This window comes from Eptatretus burgeri, chromosome 10, assembly GCF_056783735.1.
Source record: "Eptatretus burgeri isolate ZD-2024b chromosome 10, Ebu_testis_v1, whole genome shotgun sequence".
In the NCBI taxonomy this organism is placed as follows: domain Eukaryota; kingdom Metazoa; phylum Chordata; class Myxini; order Myxiniformes; family Myxinidae; genus Eptatretus; species Eptatretus burgeri.
The window spans coordinates 87,311,728-87,333,729 of NC_140970.1; the positions used below are offsets into that span (position 1 = coordinate 87,311,728).

Below are 22,002 nucleotides of genomic sequence, written 5' to 3' on the forward strand. Positions count from 1 at the left end.
TTAAGGAATGATATACATCAACGTTAAACTGTGTAATAAATTCCGGTGAAATACATGAGATTGAATGATGGTTTGTTCGCACTGCCAAAGAGTTCATGCAACCAAAATGGATCAAAATTAATTTACTTGCTTAGCAGGAATGACAGAAGTGATTAAAAAGGTTACAAATGGGTCATTGTGGATTCAAAAATTGCTTTAAATGAACTCGGTCATCAAAGATGTGGAATGTCTCTTAAGCAGCACTAGAAACCACACTTTTCTTTTGGATGGAGATGCCTTAATTGGTAGGGAATAGACCTACAATTGCTGAATTGATGAACAAGTTACCGTTCCTGGTTATAAATTAGTACTTATGTTATTTCTTTAGATAAAATCTAGGATCTTGGAAGAACAAGTGAAGGAGGGTAGAGAGCGAAACCTACCAACAGCGAGGTAGTTCAGCCACAGACAAATTAACGAGTGGGATAAAAAGAGAATAGACGGAGAGAAAAATAGTAACCTGCAAGTAGGAGTGGGGTTGGTTTGTCGAGGGTCAATGGGGATGGGGGTGAGGGTTAATGGGGCGGAGGGCACATATATGTGCAGTTTATTTTAATTGTCTTCTATTTTTAACCTGTCACTAAACTGTTACATAACATACAATTGTAATAATCAAAGGAAATGGGACAGCACCTTGAAATTAACTGCTCATTAACCAAACATCATCTTTCCTCCCACAAGACATCCCTGACTCCTTAGTATCTCTCCCCAGCTATTGTTTCCTCCGATTTGACAGGCCTGAACCCCACCCTGGAGGTGGAGTTGCACTTTACATCAATAACTCAATAACTCAATTTTTTACTGTCATTATGTTGATCTTACACCTCCCAACCCCCAGGAGTACCTTCAGCTGCGACTTCCCCATTGCTCAGACCTCTTGTTACCTTCTCAAACTTTGTTGCGAAGGTTATGTTTTGATCGCTGTGTATTTATTTATTTATTTATTTGTGAATGTGTGTGTGTGTTTGTTTGTTTGTTTGTTTGTTTGTTAGTTATTCGCATAACTCCAAAAGTATTGAACTGAATCGCAGCAAATTTGGTGGGATGATTGGTTATTATCCGAGGACCATTTGATTAGATTTTGGGAGCGATCAGGTCAAAGGTCAAGGTCAAGGTCATGAAAAGGTCAAAATTGTCTTTTTACCATAGCGCGGTCAATTTGTATCCAATTTGCATGCAACTAATGCCAAAATGTTCAGAATTCAGTGCCCCATCTTGTGATATGTGACATGACACAATGACGTGATAACCCTTATTAGCGGTTGGGAGTCAAAGGTCAGGGGGGGGTCACGACATTGCAAAATGTGCGGTTTTAGTCATAACACGGTCAATTCTTATCCGATTTGCATGAAACCAACACCAAAATGTTGACTGTTCTGTTCCCCACACTCTAATACCAATTACAAAATTTAGAGTACAAAGGTCAAGGTCAAGGTTGAGGTCATGAAAAGGTCAAAATCGTCATTTTGCCATAGTGCGGTCGATTTTTATCTAATTTGCATGCAACCAATGCCAAATTGTTGTGAATTCAATGCCCAATCATGTGATATACGATATGACACAATGACGTCATTACCTTTGTTCGCAGTTTGGGTCAAAGGTCAGGGGGGTCAACGACCTTTATTATCATAACGCGGTGAATTCTTATACAATTTGCATGTAAGTAGATTCAAAATGTTTAGAATTCAATTCCCTATCCTGTGATGTGTAATATTTGATTTCTTATAATGTGACCAGTTGTCATCAGATTGACTTGACACCGACACCCAAAAAGGTCAGGAAGTTCATACAGAAATTTTACAATGCACGTGAATCAGTGTCAAACAGCAGGAAATTTGATGTTTTTAAGCCATCATAACAAATATGAGATGGCAGATGTGGAATGGGATTAAATACCCTCACAATCAACAGTTTCTGGGGGGGGGCAAAATGTAGTGTTGGCAAAGGTATGCGCTCTACTGAGTGCCCGTTCTAGTTTGTCTATGTGTTGCATCGTCCTCCAAACAGACGACTCCATCTACATCTTTCTCAGACAACATGGACCATCTTTTAACCACTCATCCCAACTCTCTCTTCCTCATTGGTTGTCATTACAATTGTCACCATTCAATTGGATGGGTACTGGTACTTCTCTCACCAGCCATGGCACTTCAGCAAAGGAATTTGTGACTCCATGAGACTGACTCAATGTGTAAACTTTCCCAATGGGATTTCACCCAAAGACAAATTCCCTCTTTGAGACTTCATGACGACAAACTTCACCGCAAATGTCTACTGCTGCTCCTCTGCTCCATTTGGTTCATCTGATCATATGCTGTTCACCATCATCTCAGATCATCCCCCATCCAAAACGATGACCTTTTCTTCCCCCGTTAATCCCCATCCACCCCAAACTCAGGGGCCTCCTTCCAAATTTCCAGTTTTTCCCTCTATAGAGTTTGCTTCTGTATCCAACTTATCCACCACCCCATGCGTCCTCCCCTGCCCCTCATTTCTCATCCTATACACATTATTTGTCCAAGTCTCCCTCTGTTTTATCCTTTAACCATGCTGTTGGTGTCCCCCCTCTTTCTACTGTTCCTTTTGTTTGGTTGCATCCTGATCCATTCTTTGTTCTAGCTCTTCCACGGGCCTTGACTTTGTATAAAAAAACCCCTGTCCTAACCTGACTGTGTATATTTTTTCCCACTGCAAAGCACCACGTGTTCGATAAGGGTATCTATCATATTTGATTCTTTAGATAATGCCACAGAACTCACTTTGATGCGATAATATGGTGAGGGCCCTCACATCTACTGGGAATAACAACACACCTTTCCATCCTGCTAAATCTCTGAGAAATTGGTTTGAAGAAAATAACGTTGAAAAACAACAGTCGTCATTGCCGATCCTTGACTTCAACCAAATTGAACCACTGTGAGATGTATCGGGATTCCACCCATGGACCAAAGTCAATCCCTCACAACACACAACTGAAATTTAACTTGCTGTGAAGGGGAAACGGTACAAAAATGTGTCTGATATCTAAAAAAACAAAACAATTGGGGACAAAGTGTTATCATGACAGCAGACTCCCAATTAGATGTTTAATAAACAGTAGTTAGTTAATAATCCTGCAAGCTTGTTTCGTATCTCATATTCTCACTCATGTCTGTCTGTCTATCTGTGAACAGGATATATCAAAAAGTTGTGCACAGATTTGGACAAAATTTGGTGTCAAGGTTGGGTGTGTGACAAGGACGAAATGATTAGATCTTGATGAAAATCCGGATCCGGATACTCGAATTTTTGAAGTGATTCTTCACCATTGAGAGATCGGGCCAAAAACGATATATAGCACATTTCTAAAAGTTATAGACTGATTTTGGCAAAACTTAGTGGACAGGTTCGATGTGTGACAAGGACTAATTGATTCGATTTTGTTGAAGATCCGAATCCGGATACGGACACGAGAATGTTTTAATTTTTTAATGAGTCATCACCATTGAGAGATTGTGCCAACAGCGATATATAGCATGTTATTTCAAAAAGATGGGACGAGTTATGGACAAAACTAGGTGGATGAGTTAGTTAAGTGACAAGAACAAGTGCACTCGATTTTGCTTCAGGTCCAGATCCAGATCCGGCCTATTAGTGGGATACAAAATATAAACTGTTCAGTCTGTCTGGGGTATGCACTCGACCGAGTAGCCGTTTCTGTTATTCTCGTGTTGGTGTAAACTTGAAAACTGTGATTCTCTCATTTCAACAATAATTTGTTTTTAAAGCATCATTATTCCAGTGAAATTACAATAACAAAAAAAAATGCAACAAAAGGGCAAAGGTTGATTATATTAATCGTCAAGCAGGGCAACTTAATACCCCATGTGATCTTTTTGTTTTCAAAAGAGACGCCATCCTCACAAATCACTGACGTCTGAAGAGTAGGACAAGGTCTTATTCATCAGTAATATACAAATGACTGATTAATAAGATCTGTGCAAAGGTTCGAGTTGTACGAATCCAAAAAAGCTTTTTAGGATCTGTCCAAATGTTTGAGTTTGGGTTTAATTAACCAGTTCTTTCTATCCTATATACACTGATCCTGGTCATGGTGAGTAAACTTCACATTGTTCTGCTATTGCAGCCTATTTTTAAAAATCGTACAACCCATGTTTCAGAAAGACAGGCTTTCTGTGCAAATGCCTGATTCTGTGCTGCGTACCGGCCTGGAGTTGACCTGTTTTGTTGGCCGCCCCACCAGGTAGTACCGAGTTGATGTAGGCTCCTGTGTCTCCACTTCCACCTGGCATCCTTTTGCCGCCTACGATCTGCACTCCAAAGCCATTTCCTGTACACACAGGACCAGATGTAACCCAATCAACAATAACTCTCAATCCAGCTGCAATTAACTTATTCAGATCTTATTAATTATAGAACCTCACTCTTAAATCACACGTTTCAGACATCATTTTTTTAAAATTACCTGTCTCACAAGATGAGCCCTAAGATGAGCTTTAATGAAAGGCATATTGTACAGTTTGTATTTATTCAGAGATTTACTACAAGGTGGACACTATTATTACCAATACTGATGACAGTGTTTGTGGGTTTTCTGAAAGAAAAAATACAAGTGTATTTTCTAAACCAATGAATAAAATACAAGAAAATTGGAAATATGAGGAGGGCATTTGGCCCATCACTTCCACCATATCCAAACTCAGTAGTTTCACTGACTGCCAAAAGATAACAGATAACCCCAAACAGGGTATTTGACCCCAAACAGCCAACTCTTCGAAAACGAAATCATTGGATCTTAATGTGTACCCCGTAGATGCGTACATGACAGCCGTCTTTATGACCCCTTCCAGAGGAAGACTTGTCCAACCTGCAGCATCTTGTGCTGAAACTGTACCCGAACGGCAGTTTATTTAGTCCAATCATGTCAGGGGTTTTACCCAGATTGCACAGCTCAAAGGCAAGTTCAGATATCAACCAGCTATTCTGAGTCCTGACACCCCCAATATCATGACAGTTTGTACACATTATTGAATCTCTATTAAATCAAGTATATTCCTTTTAAAATAGTTAATAGAATAATGGCAGAACTCAACACAACCCCTATCGATGGTGGGTGTACAAGGCACTCAGCCTCATTCAAAAGGCCAATCTATTTCCACATGTCCTGCTCGTCTACTTAACCACTTTGCCTTCAGCATTAGCATCATTAAGCTGAATCATTTTAAACACGTTTTTATGGGGGACATTAAACAGCACCTATTGTTGAGCAATATTTACATTTGATGGCTTTACATGCATATATAGTCAATGTTCGTATGAAACAACAATAATAACAAATAAATATATCAACCATGAATTGTCCAAAATGGATCTCAAAAACTTTCAGCCCAAAAGCCATTCACTCTATTACTTGGTTTTTCAAAACCGGGGGCACGACTCCAAGCGGGGTCGCCGAGCAAAATTTGTGGGGTCGTGGGCGTCCGCTTGCAGTGAAAAAAAGTTGTCTATTTTCGATCGGTGTTCGCTTTTACGGGATGTAATATAAACGGTTCGTTCAAAGTATGGGAACCGGCGCAACATGACACTTGGAATGGGATCCAGCCGATGCGCGGGCTCGCTGAAGGGCGGTTCATTTTGGCGGGAAATTAGTGGTTTGATCCACGGCCTCTCAGACTCATACTCTGACTATCATTAACGTCTATTCACGTCTCCACGTACGACTCGAGACCTTATTTGTGATGGCAGCACCGGCCACCAGCAAATCTCGAGAACGTTCTTACCAGGATAAATTTCTGGCCCTTGGATTTTACTACGTGGCGGATAAAAGTGGGGCACAGAGGCCTCAGTGTGTGATTTGTTTCGAAGTGCTTTCTACGGAGTCTATGAAACAAAATAAGTTGCAGAGGCATTTGACTACAAAACATGCGCCTTATCAGGATAAGGAGAGAGAGCGTTCTTTGAGGGGAAACTTCTTGCACTCAATAATACGCGTCTTGACAGAGAGGGTACATGCCATCAGACCAATTCTCGGGCATTAGAGGCCTCGTATCGAGTGTCGCTCCATGTTGCCAAGACTAAAAAGCCTCACTCCATTTCGGAAGAACTCGTGCTGCCATGTGCAAAGGACCTGGTATCTCTAATGGTTGGGGAGGAAGTGGCGAAGAAACTGGCAGTTATACCCCTCTCTGACAACACCATCCAATGCAGAATTGAAGATATTAGTCTGGACGAAATGGCTCAGGTCGTATAGAAAATCAAGAAATCGCCGTGGCATGCCATACAATTGGACGAGTCCATTGATATCACATCATACGCGCAACTCATCGTCTGGGTCCGCTTCATCAAGGCTGATAACTTTGTCGATGAGCCTCTGCTCATCAAAGCATTGGAGGCCACCACCAAAGGTGAGGACATTTTTGGAAAAGTAGCGCAGTTTTATCGTGACCATGATCTGGACTTTGGAAAGTTGCTCGGTTCTACAACAGACGGCGCGCCAGCAATGTCAGGAGTGCGTTCTGGATTCAAGGCTAAATTGCTTGAGGTGGCTCCTCAGACCTCCATGGTACAATGCATGATTCACCGAGAAGCGCTCACCTCTCGTACTTTTCCAGAAACCTTGCAGAGCGTGCTCTCAGAAGTCGTAAAAATGGTGAATCACATCAAATCGAGCACCCTCAACACTAGGTTATTCAGGCTATTCTGCCAGGAGATGGACGCCGACCATAACAATTTACTATTCTACACTTAAGTCAGATGGTTACCTCGAGCAAACCTTCTTCTGCGTGTTTACGAGCTCAGATATAAACTGAAGGAGTTCCTATGCACACAAGGGAAAACGGCATGGGCGGCGTTGCTTGAGTCGGACTCTTGGCTGTCAGAACTGTGCTATGTCGTTGACATCTTTGAACGTCTCAATGTCCTCAACCGCTCCCTCCAAGGCAAAGACGCCAATTTATGATTTTTCACGACAAAATGAGCGGATTTCTGGCAACTCTAAAATTACTGGCAGACAAAGCAGCTGTTAAGCGCTTCAGCCCTTTCCCCCGTCTGGTGGAGCATCTAACGACCTGCCAGTACGATGATACTGAGCTTAACAGTCTTTCTGGGGAGATAGCACGTCACCTTTGGTCGCTCATTGAACAGTTCGAGCACTATTTCCCTGAGCTGGATGTGCAGTCCTTTTCTGTGGTTCGGGACCCTGTCACGGCTCCACTGGACTCGATTGCTGATGAAGATGATACAGCACAGGAAGAGCTTGTACAGCTCCAGCAGGATTCAGGAGCGCAGGCTCTTGCGCGGACGAATTCGTTGTCGATATTCTGGTACAAAATGCTGCCATCGTACCTGACCTTGTCACGGCGCGCCATTAAGGTTCTCATGCCATATCCTTCATCATACTTTTGTGAGCAGTCATTGTCCACCATGGTGGTGATTAAAACAAAGTACAGAAATCGCCTAGAAATGGAGCATGATATGATCCTGGCATTGTCATCTACTTCTCCACGAATAGAGAAGTTGGTTTCTGAAAAACAGGCTCATCCTTCTCACTGATGTATCTAAATGTCATTCGGACTAAACGTCTGAAACATTCAACTGTACTATTTGGATACTGTCGGCTATTCTCCGTTTACTCGTCTATGAAAACATGACGATGGTGAATAAAGTAAACAGCAAATGTTCTTGTGTCATAAGAAATATTATCTTATATATTATGAATTGGGTTTTGAATCTTTTGGGTCGCACGATGTAGAGAGGTTCTGAAATTGGGTCGCCACTAAAAAAAGTTTGAAAACCACTGCTCTATTATAATTATGAGAGTTGTTATAATGTTGTTGTTTCTCAAAAATATAGGATTAAATATCCTAAATTAATATTTACATAGGTCAGACGATCTGCTTCTCTCTGTCTCTTATCCTATCTTCTTCCCATCGACAAAGAGTTGTGGAGCACCTTCAAGACCACCGTCCTTGATGTTGCCGGTGGATGCCTTGGAGTTCACCGCAGGGCAAAGAAGAATTTTGTCTCTCAAGGGACACTGGATACCATTGACCAGAGTCGCAGGGCCAGGCTGAATGGCAGAGCTGAGCTGTTCAGGGAGCTGAGGCGTAAAACTGTACGTGCACTGAGGGTGGACAAGGAGGCCTATGTGCGAGGAATCTGTGAGGGGGTAGAGCATCACCTGTGGACAGGTGATTCTCGTCCCGCTTACAGGGGAATTCGCGCATTACGTTCATCCAAGCCCATCCCTCGGAGCACTGCAGTTCGAGCAGAGAGTGGTAGGCTCTTGACAGAGGAGTCTGAAGTGAAGGCCCGCTGGGCTGGTTACTTTGAGCGGTTGTACCAGGCTGATCCCCCAGCTGTCGAGTTGGACGTCAAGGGTGTTACAATCCCTGTTGCTGACCCTCGAATCAACTGTGGTCCACCATCGCTTGTGGAAACACGGGCTGCGGTGAACCAGTTGAAACGGGGAAAAGCTCCAGGGATCTGTGGCATCCATGCCGAACTTCTCAAGGCTGGTGGAAATGCTGCACTCGCGTCGTTGCATGCAGTTTTGTGCTCTGCCTGGAACACAGGCATCATCCCAACTGACTGGAAGAGGGGCCTTGTTGTCCCTCTCTGGAAAGGGAAGGGTGATCGCCAAGACTGCAACAACTACCGAGGGGTGACGCTGCTCTCAGTGCCGGGCAAGGTCTTTGCTCGGATAATTCTTGATAGGGTTCGCCACCATCTGCTTGAGCACCAGCGTCCAGAGCAGTCAGGCTTTACACCAAAGAGGTCAACGATTGACCGTATCCTTGCACTTCGTGTCCTCACCGAACGCAGACGAGAGTTTCGGCAGGGGCTGCTTGCAGCCTATGTTGATCTCTGTAAAGCGTTCGATTCAGTGAATCGGGATGTCCTCTGGAGGATTCTTGGTCTTCGTGGGGTGCCACCAAAACTGATCGATCTGATGTCTGAACTCTACTCTGGTACTGAGAGTGCTGTGAAGTGTGGTGGTACCATCTCTGACTTATTTCCAGTTGTTACTGGAGTTCGTCAGGGGTGTGTACTTGCCCCCACACTTTTCAGCACTTGTATGGACTGGATTTTTGGGAGGATGTCGGAGAGATCAAGTTGTGGTGCATCGTTTGGCAATGTCAAGATCTCGGACCTTGATTTTGCAGATGATGCAGTCATCTTTGCGGAGACTTTAGACATCCTCTTGGGGGCCCTCGAGGTGCTGAATGAGGAGTCGGAGCCGTTGGGATTACGGATTTCTTGGGTCAAAACAAAGATCCAGGCTTTCGGTGACATCTTGGATGCTGCTGTCCTGTCTGTGTCTGTTTGTGGTGAGGATGTTGAGGTCGTGGATAGATTCACTTACCTTGGCAGTGATATTCATGTCTCCGCAGGTTGTGAGCCGGAGGTCAATAGACGTCTGGGTCGGGCCTGGGGAGTCATGGATTCACTGGATCATGGGGTGTGGCGCTGCCGGTACCTGTGCGAGAGGACGAAAGTCCGAGTCTTCAGGTCCTTGGTACTTCCAGTCTTGCTCTATGGGTGCGAGACTTGGACTTTGACCAAGGATCTGAGACGGAGACTTAATTCCTTTGGTACCAGGTCTCTTCGGAGAATCCTTGGCTATCGCTGGTCGGATTTTGTGTCCAACGAGCGGTTGCTGAGAGAGACTCGGATGAGATTTGTTACCTGCATAGTCCGTGAGCGTCAGCTGCGGCTGTATGGACATGTGGCTCGTTTTCCTGACGCTGATCCTGCTCACCAGATTCTCTCAGCGAGGGAGTCTCATGAGTGGAGGAGGCCAGTGGGCCGACCACGTGCCTCATGGTTGCAGCAGGTTGACCATCATCTCAAGGAGATGGGGATGGGCCTGGCATCTGCCTGGGGGATGGCCAGACGGAGGCCCCTGGAGTACCGGCGGAAAGTGGACGCAGCGACGCGCTGTTCTGGCACATGCTCCCATACCTGACCTGACCTTCCCATCCAACTCACCCATTTTATCAGCTCTTAAATACTGTACTTAAAACAATTAAATTTATCAGCTCTTAAATGTCTGTAAAAATGAATCTGCAGTAAACTTTTCTTTCTCAGCAAAAGAGATTTTGGACTTCAACAATGAAATATCATGGCAAAACAACCATTGGGCACTGCAGCCATCGACATCATCCTTCCTGCGTATGATGACTTCAAAATGATTCGTTTTGTCTGCACCGTTTAAGGCTAGTGCAAGAGCTTAATATTATTAAATGGCTTCTAATTATGTTATTGGTTTCAAAAGTTTGACAAAAAGTGATCGTTGCAATGAAAAAAAACAAGACGGCATTACACGACGCAGAGCCTAACTGGGGTATTTGTCTGGGCGACCCCTTTCACACACCGAGGGTCACTTTATTAAAGTAGACGAAATAAACCAAGCCAAAAGACCTGATGAAACCTAGCATCACAAATATATTAATCATTAATGTGCATTCACCCTTGGTCAGAATGCCTGAGAAGGTGTTCCCTATAGTGCCATGCAATGAAGTTGCAACACAGTGCTGATGTTTTACTGGAGTACAAATGCATGACGTTGCCCAGAAGGGACACAATGTTGCACCAGTGCACCAAGAAAAACGATCGGCCTGACATCAGAATTGAAAGGGATGATGGGTATATGTGTGCAATGTGTTTGGTGATTGGTGCTGATGCAAAATTATACTCGTACATTGCCAATGCTTTTCGAGGAATACAGTTATTGCTGATAAATGTTAGACATTTGTTTTTCAGAGCTATTATTGCAGGCTTAGAGTTATTTTTTTGTAGGTGTTGGTAGTTCACAGCTCAGAGGAGACTGACCAGCAAATGCACGGTCTTGCCCGTCACGACATAGCCTGATGCGGCTGTGTGGGAAGTCATACCGGCTTGAGGTCTCCATGGTCTGTGGGAAGAAATTTCATCACGAGTTTGATCAGGATATACTACCATGTCAGTAAAGTTAAAGTAACAGTAAATTAACCAGTTACACAAGAATGACAAGGGACCACATATTTATTATGAACACAAATTTGGCAGAATATTTTGTTTCCCATACACCACCTCTCACTCATGTAGCATTGAATGCAGTAGTCTGAACCTACCAAAGCCCCTTCTCTCCACTCTCCCCCACCCCCCCCCCTTTCCACCTCCCCCCCCACCTCCACTGGATGAAGTAGGCCATACCAAACTACCAGAGAATCCCTTGCAATTGTTAAAGCTTTGGCCAAACAAAAGTACAGTATTTATTTTCAGCAGCAGAACACAGTACTCAGGAGGTCAGAAATTATCTGAAAAACTCCAACTTTTCATTGAATTGTCTTTGGTGGACAAAACACCTTTTGGATTGTATATGGCAGGTACTACCTAGTCAGAATCAAAGCAGCAATGACAGGTATTGCACCTATGATTCTCCAATCTCTTCAGTGGAGGCATTAACTCATGACACAAGCCTCAAGGATGTGGACTCAGCTCACTAAGGGGATGGAGCATCTGCTCCATGCAGATCAAGGCACAGGAACCAGAGAAGCACTTGTACAAAGATGATACTCTCCCAGGTGAGCAGGCCCCAAAAATTGAGGGCGGTCATTCAAGTATAGGCATAGCTGCAGATAACCCCATGAGGAGGCAACAGTGAGCAGTGTCTGCGATGTTAACCCGTCATAAGCCTGTGATTTAAAGAAATATTTTATTGTCCCAGGTAGGTGACCTTTGAAGCGATTGCGTAGACCACAGATAGGTTTGTATGTGGAAATATACAACATGTAGGTTTCAGAATCAATGCGGTAATGATCTGTGTGACAACCCATTGTTCTCTTCCTCATTCCCAAACCTTCACTCTCCTTCAAACCTCATTCCCAAACCTTCATTTTCCAACTCCATATTAAAACCTCATTCCCAAACCCTCACTTTCTGACACTCGTACTTGAACTGCCATTCTCAAACCCTTATTTTCCAGCACCAAGACTCGAACCCCCATTCTCATGCTTCATTCTCAAACACACATTCTCAAACCACATCACCTCACCAGCATTTCGACTGAATAATCACCACTTTAGCGTTATAATGGTTGTGGTTCCTTACCATTTCAGGATCCCAGTCAAATCGGATCAAAAGAGGCACTTCCTGAAATGCGGTAACCAATCCCAGCTGCTGGATCGCAGCGTGCCTCAGCCAAATTGGTCGGTTGCCAAAAGTGGACGTGATGTGATGCACCGTGCAGGGGACAATAAAAACCTGGGACAGAGTGGTTATAATGGGGTTCGTGTGCAGATCTGGAGCAGTCCAAGTCCGTGGCAGAGTGAGTCCGATCCTGAGGGAGGAGTCCTGGCTGGGGTGACATATGTTTTTATTTTTCGGGGAGCTACACGGCGTATTTATAAATTGTGGAGACCGAAAACGTGGGGTTGCCGTTACAGTCTTTGATTTGATGTCACACGGTGACCTTAGGGCATTCCTGCGGCGGCCATAGAATTTTCAAGGCAGACGCAAGGTGACCGCAGGGGGACCGCAGGGGGGCCCTAAGGCGAACGTGTGACCAGACAGACGGTAACGAATGGGTTAATTTTTATTTTTTTTTTAACCAGTTTTTTTTTTTGGCATGTCGAATTGCTACAGCGAACGTAGAAATGAAAAAAGTTATAACTCCGTGTTATAATTCCACGGCGACCTTAAGGCCTGTAAAATATAGCCATACGGCGTAGGGTCACCCTGAGGCCACCTCAGGAACTCAGTGGCCGCCGCATGTTTCTGTCAATTCAGAGGGCGTACGGCCGCCGTATCCTCGCCGCAGAGCAAATGTGACTTTAGGCCTGAGGTCTTAGAAATTGTGGAGACCGAAAACGTGGGGTTGCCTTACGGTCTTTAATTTGATGTCGCAAGGCGACCGCAGAGGACCCTCAGGCGAACGTGAGGCCAGACGGACGGTAACGAATGGGTTAATTTGCTTTATTTTTTTACCAGTTTTTTTTTTTTTGGCTTGTCGAATTGCTACGGCGAATGTAGAAATGAAAAAAGTTATAACTCCATGTTATAATTCCACGGCAACCTTACGACCTGTAAAATATAGCCAAACAGCGTAGGGCCACCCTGAGGCCACCGCAGAAACTCTGCGGCCGCCGCACGTTTCTGTCAATTCAGAGGGCGTACGGCCGCCGTATCCTCGCCGTAAAGCAAATGTGACTTGGGCCTAAGCAACTCATGCTACCGCACGACAGCGCATCTCCCACCTCCATCTCTCATTCAACAGCATCAACACCTCGTTGGGACCCATGGGGGCCAAGCCAGTTTACGTATGGGCGAGGAAAGGGTCTCCAACATGCCAAACTTCTTTCTTTCTGTCCCCTTTTCTGTCTAATTCCCCCTGTTGTATGATGTCATTATGTTGTGCGTTGTGACAAGGTTGAATGCATAAGGGATTCTTTTGAGTGCTGTATTTGTGTTTATATGTATTTATACTGTATTTGTATTTGTGCTGTATTTGTGTTTATTGCTGTATAAGGGTAAGACTGTATTTGTGTTTGCTTCAAGCGCAGTTACACTGCATTTCTGTAAATACTGTTACGGCGCCGGGGTCGCGGCCGCCAGCCGACCGCTCTGATGGAGCCGCAAGTCGAGTCGGCCCGACCGATCGCCCGGAATACAGATCGCCACCCGGATAACTCCGAGTCGATGGGTCCTTGTACAAGAACCAAAATACGCCAATGGGCAGATCACGTGGGGTAGGGTCGATTGCCAATCTTCAATGTACCTAAATACTCACGTGATCCAACTACCGGGGTATTCCATCCTCGACGGAACTCGTACGGAACAAACCGCCGAGGTGAGCCTGTCCCGTGCGCGATTCCGAGCGGCTTAATCGCCGAGAACCGTCGGTCCAAATGTCCCCCTTTTATGGCAAACGAACGGCTTTCTAACTCCCAACACACGAAATGCTCAGTCAATGAAAGAATCGACGTGACGAGCTGAAAACATTTAACAATTGGGGTGTTTATTAATAATAATGGGGAACTCAGGACACACGTAAGAGCAGAACTATACCGACTACGAAATGCAAAGATTTACAGCACACAAAGCACTTAACAATTTCCTACTTATTAGACAGGCCCACGGACACACGTACGCACACACACACCCAAGTAATGGTGGCTGAGGCCTTTAATAACGGGCTCCAGCTCGGAGGAAAGGTGAGCTGAAACCCAGAACCTATCTCGAACCTCTCCACCCCGTGTGGTCTTCAAGTTGTTCGGACCCGGGCTCCAGCGAGAGCGAGCTGGACCCAATCGCCGTGAGCCGCGATCCTTCCCGAGCTAACGTGAATCCTCCCGCGCTTCTCAACACGTGCTGGTGAGACGAGGCCGATGAGTCGCACCAAGCCGGGAACTAAAATGGAGAACAAAGAGCTCCACGAACCAAGAAGAAGCCACCACTCGCAGCTCGAGCCGAGCGACCAGCTCAACTCTCTTCCAAACAAGGCAGCTCTCCAAAAAGCTTTCAAAAGCCTCCAACCCTAACCAGAGTCGAGCAGGACCCGAAGGTCTGCTGAACTACCACTTCTGCAGAAGCAAAAAGCTTCCGAAGGCCTCAACCATAACCAAAGCCAAATAGGACCCAAAAGTTTGCTGAATGACTCCCCTCAACTCCGAACACCAACAAAAGAAAGGATCTCCTCTTTATCCTTCTCGGCCCCCTCCCCCGCACCTGGCGTGACTCATGCCCTCGTGATCCATCCCCCGCTCAACCACTGGTGGGAGGGAGTTGTTGACGTCATGAATCACGGGACGGAAGGGCTCTTCTTCCTCTTGGCAGAAGAGGGGGAGGGACGTCTCCATTGTTTCGTTCCCTAACTATTAAATCGATCCGCAGCGCATCTAATCGATTTCTAAACATTGAAACAATGGAAGGTGAGCTATCGAGGGAACAAGCACTTATCGACATAGCTGACTAAAGGAACCTGTATGTTGTGTGCAATCGAATTCCAAATTCATAACAATACTTTCATCTTTGTAAATACATGCCTTTTCTTAAAATCAACACACGACTTGGTATTTCCAAACCTACTCAGTGCATATATTCCTCCATTTGGTTCGACACTATGTCATGAGTAGATGGGAAGATGACCACACTGATGTGCGACGCCAATCGTGCCGACGTTGCACTGCAGTTCTGCTCAGCCGTACGTAATTAATAGACAAAGGTAGAGCATCGAGAGCATGGTTCCCCATCTGGGATAATTAAATCACAAGTAAGATAATGCGAGATTTGGCACGGGGACCCTGCCAGATTTAGTCACCTCAGACGGTGTCCGTGGTTGCTTAGCAACCCGTCTGTTCATGGAGTTGTCTGTGCCTCGCGAGCTTCAGGGTCAAAGGTCAGGAAGCAGGTCCGAGAGAGGCCACTCATGACGCGGCAACAATATACCAGCAGAGACCAGCACAATGTAAAATTTGACTTAAACTCCTCAATGCTCCCCCCTCCTCAAACCCTAAGTCAACAACCTCCCCCCCCACCCCACCCCCACAAACCTCAAGGCCTGAACCTCCACCTCCCAACACCAAGATCTCACCCACCCTCTCCAAACCTTAAGGTGTCAATTCCCTCCCCACTCAAAGCCTTCCACCCCTCCCCCAGCCTCAACCTCCCCTCCCAACTCTGTCCCATCTTTTCTCACCCCCCCAACACCAAGTTCTCACCCTCCCCTCCCAACTCTAAGGTATCAATCCCCTCCCCACTTCAAGCCTTCAACCCCCTCTCCATCTCCACTCCCCCTGTTACAACTCCTCAACCTCCCCACCCCCCTCAACCAAAAGTCCTCAACCACTCTGTCCTATCTTTGTTCTACCCCTACCCACACTACTAACCCAACTCTGTTCTCCCCTCCTCACCTTCCTCCCACTCAGGTACGAGAGAGAGATCGCAGGTACGGGAGGGCAGAATGCAGTCATTGCTGCTGTGTTTGCTTCTTGATGTTGAGGAGTTTCAATTGCTCTGGAAGCAGTTCTTGCTGCTTTGTTTGCTTCTCGTCTTGCTTCTTCATGTTGGGGAGTTTCTGCTGCTCTGGATTTTTGTTATTCCTTGTTTTTGTTTTTCTTATTCTTTTTCTACTTCTATATTCCCTCTTTATCTTCCTGCCCTTCTTCTTTTTTTCTTCTTGTATCTTCCTCTTCCCACCAAGGAAACCCGGGAGGTTAGATAGCGGGGATCCAGCTGTTTTGGAATGGATACCGTTCACGTGTTGGTGTGAAAGAAGAAATGATTTATTTATAAAAGGGTACACAAGTTCATTGGCAGGCTGGGAGTGTGGCTATTGGAGAGTAGGTTAAGGAAATAAGAGGGTATCCCGGCGCTGGACGTCGAGAGGCCGGGAAGTTTAGTGAGGTGAACCAGACACTCCAGAAGAGGGGTCCACCGTCACATGCCAGAGAGGACACCCGAGGGGGGGAAGGCGAGGAGAAGCAACCCCCCATTAGTTTACGAGACAGCTCAGGCGGGGTTAACACCATTGGCCAGGATTTTGAGATAGAGCGAAGCAGAAAGGTCCTGCCAGGGAAGCCACATCGCCCAGCCACAAGATTGTACAAAGGTACAGGTGGAAAAATAAAGGGCCATTTCCCATTTAAGGTCATTGGAAATATGTATCCCTAAAAATTAAAAAGAAGTGACAATCTCAACTTCAGTATCGTGATGGAGAGACGCCAACATGTGGAATGGTGGGTGAAATTGATTACTTAGACTGCCTTAGTGAAGGTGTTTTGTTTTTAAGAGTAAGAATAAAAGGATTTGTTGAAAATTGAAATTTTAGGGTAGTTAGTGTTCCTCTTTCACACCATAAATTTTTGAACTTTCTCCCCCCCCCCCCTTCCTGGAGTGACCACACATTTCTACTTCATACGGGGAGGCAGGGTGCCTGAAAATGGATGTTGAACCTTTTGCTAAGATTTTATTGCAGGACCTGACTTCCTCCTGAGATTCTTAGACTAGAGGGACCAATGGGAGGTAGCCTCGTGGGAAATTAGATTAGCGGGTTTAGAAGGGATTCGCACAACTAGTTAGAGGATCGATTAGCAAGATATGGTTTGGAGATTAGTAAAAAGGGACTAGAGGGGTAAGGACAGGGCAATGCTCGGAGGTAGACAGAAGGGACAGGATAGATTTGTTTTGCATGGGTTACAGGGGCAAGGCTAGGGCAGTGTTATGGCATAGACAAGGGGAGAAGGGTAGGATAGCCAGGGGGGATTAGTGGGTTGGGTAGGTTAGACCCAGAGCCAGCCGCCTGACCTGTTATCACTCATACCATCCCTTTCCAGGCACGAGAGGCCGGCCAGCGATGCCTGCCGACCCAGTTTGCCTAGCAGTTTGCCTTTGCCTTGTCATTTGCATACCTTGCCATCTGCCTGTTTGCTATACCATGTCTTGTATGCCATGCCATGCTACAGCAGCACCAACACTCTGTAAAGAGTATGGTAAATAAAAATAAATAAATACATATACAGTATGTATATTGTTACATGGAAAGTGGGTAGGGATCCATCACTATAAGAAGAGCTTGGTCTGTGTGTTTGAGTGAGTTAGAATTACTCCTATATCAGGGATCTGCCAGGGTTAAGTCAGACGTAATATGTGCACAAAAGGGGCAATGAATATTTGTTATAGAGCAGAATAGTGTGATGTCATATGGTGTAAAACCTCCTGCACAGGCGAGGCCAGGTGGATGATTTGTGGTATTTAACACCAAACACTATAAATGGGCAAGGCCATGGGCTGTTTGGTCAGAAGACAGTGGGCCATGGCGTCAATGCGAGCTGTGGAGCCTTGGAGAGTGGCAGAATATTTTACGATAGGTTGCCCCACAGGGCAGCACGGCCCGGAAGAAGGCACCACTCACAGGTGGATATTGAATGGAACGAGCCACGTGCTGAGAGAGCGGTACTTGTGGTGTAATAACCATGTCCGTGGATGCATGCGGCAGATACCAGTTGTGATCGGACTTGGACTTCTGCTTAGATGAACCCTTTCTATTAATTTTGTAGCTCCTCCAAGAAGGGCCTCCCGAGAGACAGATGCCATCTCTCGACCATCGTGCCATTCTCTCCTCTCCCGACCCAAGCCGCACTTTGCCCTGTGCCATGCAAACCTGCACGGCCATCATCGTCCTTCAGCCAAGACCAGCTCATGCCTGCCTCAAATCCTCACCTGTGTTCCCCTTCAAATGTATACTGGGATAAGGATGGACATCGTCCTGTCCATCCTTATTATCGTATACATTTTAATAAACCATATTCATTCAAACGAACATCTTCCCACCTTTTGCCTTCTCACGTGTGAGTAACTGCTAGTCCAGGCTCTATTTGAGCAATCCTTGGGGGATCGTAATAGTTGATTCTGAACACAGTATAGTGTAAGTTTAAACATCTTTTTGGTCATTCATGGAGGTCTTTATCAGACCTCTGGCGTTAGCTAGGCATCCAATATGTTTACTGTCATATATACGTGATGCGCATGCAATGAGAAGTACTTTGACAGTGCATGCTTAAACATTACAACGAATAAGAAATAGATTCAGATAGATAGAGATAGATTCATTGTGAATAGAGAGCCATAAGCAACATTTTAGTGTTGAAATGAAATGAGGAAATGAAATGAGTGACATGGTTGAAAATATCCATAACCATTCTCCAGATGCTCACAAAACTTTAGACACAGATTCAATGAGGGTGTGGATTGCAGTTGGGTAAAAGCTGTCATATGCAAGCGATTACACTTGGTCTTGATGGAACGACAACGTTTACCCGAACGGAGAAGTTCAAAAATGTCATGTCTTTACTCTCATGTTGAGTTGGGATCGATTGTCCTGCATCAAGCTGCCATACCAAACAGTGAAAAACAGTGTCAGGACACTCTATCACTGCCCGATAGAACTTGATCAACACAGGATGTTCAACACCGAAACTTTTCAACCTTCTAAGAAAGAACAACTGTTGCTGAGCCTTTTTCACACATTGATAGGTGTTTATGAACAACTGTTGCTGAGCCTTTTTCACACATTGATAGGTGTTTATGAACAACTGTTGCTGAGCCTTTTTCACTCATTGATTGGTGTTTATTTCCCATTTAAGATCATTGGAAATATGTATCCCTAAAAATTAAAAAGAAGTGACAATCTCAACTTCAGTATCGTGAATAATCAAGGGTTGAATGGGAGTTTTGTTTTTCCGGAAGTCAACAATAACTTCCTTCGTCTTCACGACGTTGAGTTTGAGATTGTTTAGAGAACATCATTCCACAAGTTTTTTGACTTGATTACAGTAATCACTTTGATCAATCTTGAGAATCAGGCCAGCAACGGTCATGTCGTCTGCAAATTTCACCAGCAGTAAGCTATCAGATGATGCGACACAATCATGAGCGAACAATGAATCTAACTAACATCAGGGATAAAACACAGCCCTGAGGTAGCGTTGTTCAAGGTGTTCGTCTGAGAAATTTTCGAACCAATTTTGACCACCTGTGGTCTATCTAAATGAAAATCCAAAATCCAGTTACAAATAAACTCATCAAGACCAAGTGCATTGAGTTTAAAATGAAGTTTGTGAGGTGAAATGGTATTCAAATCAGAACTAAAATCTAAGAAAAGTAACCTAGAATAGGTAGGCATTCGTTTATCTAGATGGTTTAACACGTGATGGAGAGTGTGAAGCAGCATCATCAACTGATCGATAACAGCGAGAGGAAAACTGATAAGGGTCAAGGGAAGCAGGAAGAGCAGATTTCAGGAAGTGCAGAACGAGACGTTTGAAAGATTTCATAATGATGGATGTGAGCGCGACAGGTCTGTAATCATTTACGCAACTCACTGGGGAACACTTTTGGCACAGGGAAAATAATGGACTTTTTTTTTAAAGCGGGGAATTTTACAAAGCTGAAGTGACAAATTGAAAAGTAAAGTTAGAATTGGCGACGGTTCATCAGCACGAGACCGCAGCAGGCCGGGGCTGATACCATCAGGACCAGTGACTTTCCTGACATTCAAGTTCATCAGAACGTGCTGAGTGTCATTTTCAGAAATCACAAAACCTCGAGGAGACGCTTCATCTGTGGTTGGCGCTACGCTAAACCGGATGATCGAATCTGCTGTAAAAATGAATCAGTTTATAAAAATGATACACAGTGCCTATAGGAAGTCAACACCCCCTTTCAAATTTTTCACCTTTTGTTTCCTGAGAGCCTGGAATTAAATTGCATTAATCAGACTTTTCCCACCTTTATTTACACATCGTAACCCACAACTTCCAAATTAAAAAAAAATTCTACAAATTTTAGAAAAGTTTTCTCTCTTTTCTTTATCCTATTCTTATAATGCCTTCATCAATGTTGCAACTCCATTTTGTCTTTGACCTTTGATCTTTTACCCCTCTTCTTTGATTTTTGACTACACCCCTTTCTTTATACTCTTCCCTCCAGCCACATCTCCTGAAGAAATGTATTCTTTTTTTTTTCTTTACTGTGCTCTCAGGCTAATAGAGCAGCTTGTACATACTGTATATCAAATGCAGGACAAAGACATGAGAGACATCATCGTTCTTTTACGTGAATCATAAGGACATTGTTAGATAATGGGTAAATCCACACAGTAAAATACAACAGATTTTAACCTGGGCTCCTCACATCATGAGCCAGGGGTTCAAATGGGAACATCAATCGGTCAACCCCTTTTCATGTTCATTCTGACAAAGGGCTAATGCTTGACATGCCAGTCTACATCTCATTTTCCATGACAGTGAACATCCTCATCAACTTGTAGTACATAAGATCCATTGAATGGTTAACAGGAAATGAAAAATGAGTGGAAGGTTTGGGGGAAGGGGTGGGGTCTGATAAAATAAGGAAGAAATGGGAAAGTTAACGGTGAGTAATAAATATAAATAGCGACATACCAATTTCCATCAAAATCCAATTTAAAATTTTTTAATTGTAAAGGATGGTGAAGCAACAGTTTTGCCCAGAAATAAATTTAAAAAAACAATAATTTCAAAATTGTTTTTATCTGTTGAGGTCAAAATTCCAAACGAAGTCCACGCAGTGATAATCTCAGAAACTCAAATGTTCAGTAAGCAGTCTTGTAGCATCCATGGATTATGTAACTCATCTATGATGATCCTCAAATACACAGCGTCCGAATAACGACAAAGAAGTTATGTGTGTACTGTGACAGCAGAATCACAGTGAAAAAGCAGATTTCTGAAGCCAAGTCCAAGTGTAAATTGACACCAGTGTATCACATTACAGGTTGGGCAGGGTGCATGCTAGAGCACCATCGAACGCACACACAAAATCCTCGCTTAATTCCGACCATGAAAGAAAACTTAAGCTTGTTTTTGCCAATGCTGTCAACACTCATGTGGGAATGTGATCTTCCGCATAACTGAAACTGGTGCACATGGTGATCAAGCTGAGTTTTTGGCTTGGAACAATGGGAGGAATTTATCTTCTCGGTTAGTTAAGTTCTTTCATCCATATTGCATGTCTTCCTGACACATTGATTCACCTATGCTTGTGAGACGGCTTTATTGCTAGGTCATGTGTTAAAAGATTAGATGAGACTAATTAGCTAAAGGCAAATTTCGTTGACTGTCCGACTTATCTTTTGGGCTATAATACTGACACAACAGCTTAGTTCTTTGAAAAGGCACCAAGGGATATTTGAGGTGTGTGTGGACAGGTTGGTTGGCTTAATGTTGGACGATGAAATCTCCTTTACGGTGAAAGAAAACAGAAGTTTGCATCCATTTACGTTTCGAAAAGACAGCATTATAGATATAATGGTGGAAGCTAGTGGGAAGCACCTATCGTGGGAAGCAATGAGAAGATGTTTCAGCCGTTAACCCTTCATCGGAGGAAAAGAACGACAAAGGATGAACGCCCAAAACATCGGCCTATCCTTGCTTCATACGGAAG

General features: G+C 44.5%; 1 protein-coding gene across 1 annotated transcript in view; it reads right to left on the minus strand.

Annotated features, from left to right (window-relative positions):
• Positions 1-22,002, minus strand: part of LOC147019028 (uncharacterized) — a 198,672-nt gene that overhangs the window by 64,871 nt on the left and 111,799 nt on the right. The window contains exons 5-6 of the mRNA XM_085899206.1: positions 10,873-10,954; positions 4,244-4,369 (exon numbers count right to left, since the gene is read on the minus strand). Of these exons, the coding sequence (XP_085755332.1) occupies positions 4,244-4,369; positions 10,873-10,954 (208 nt within the window). The remainder of the gene's footprint in view (positions 1-4,243; positions 4,370-10,872; positions 10,955-22,002) is intronic.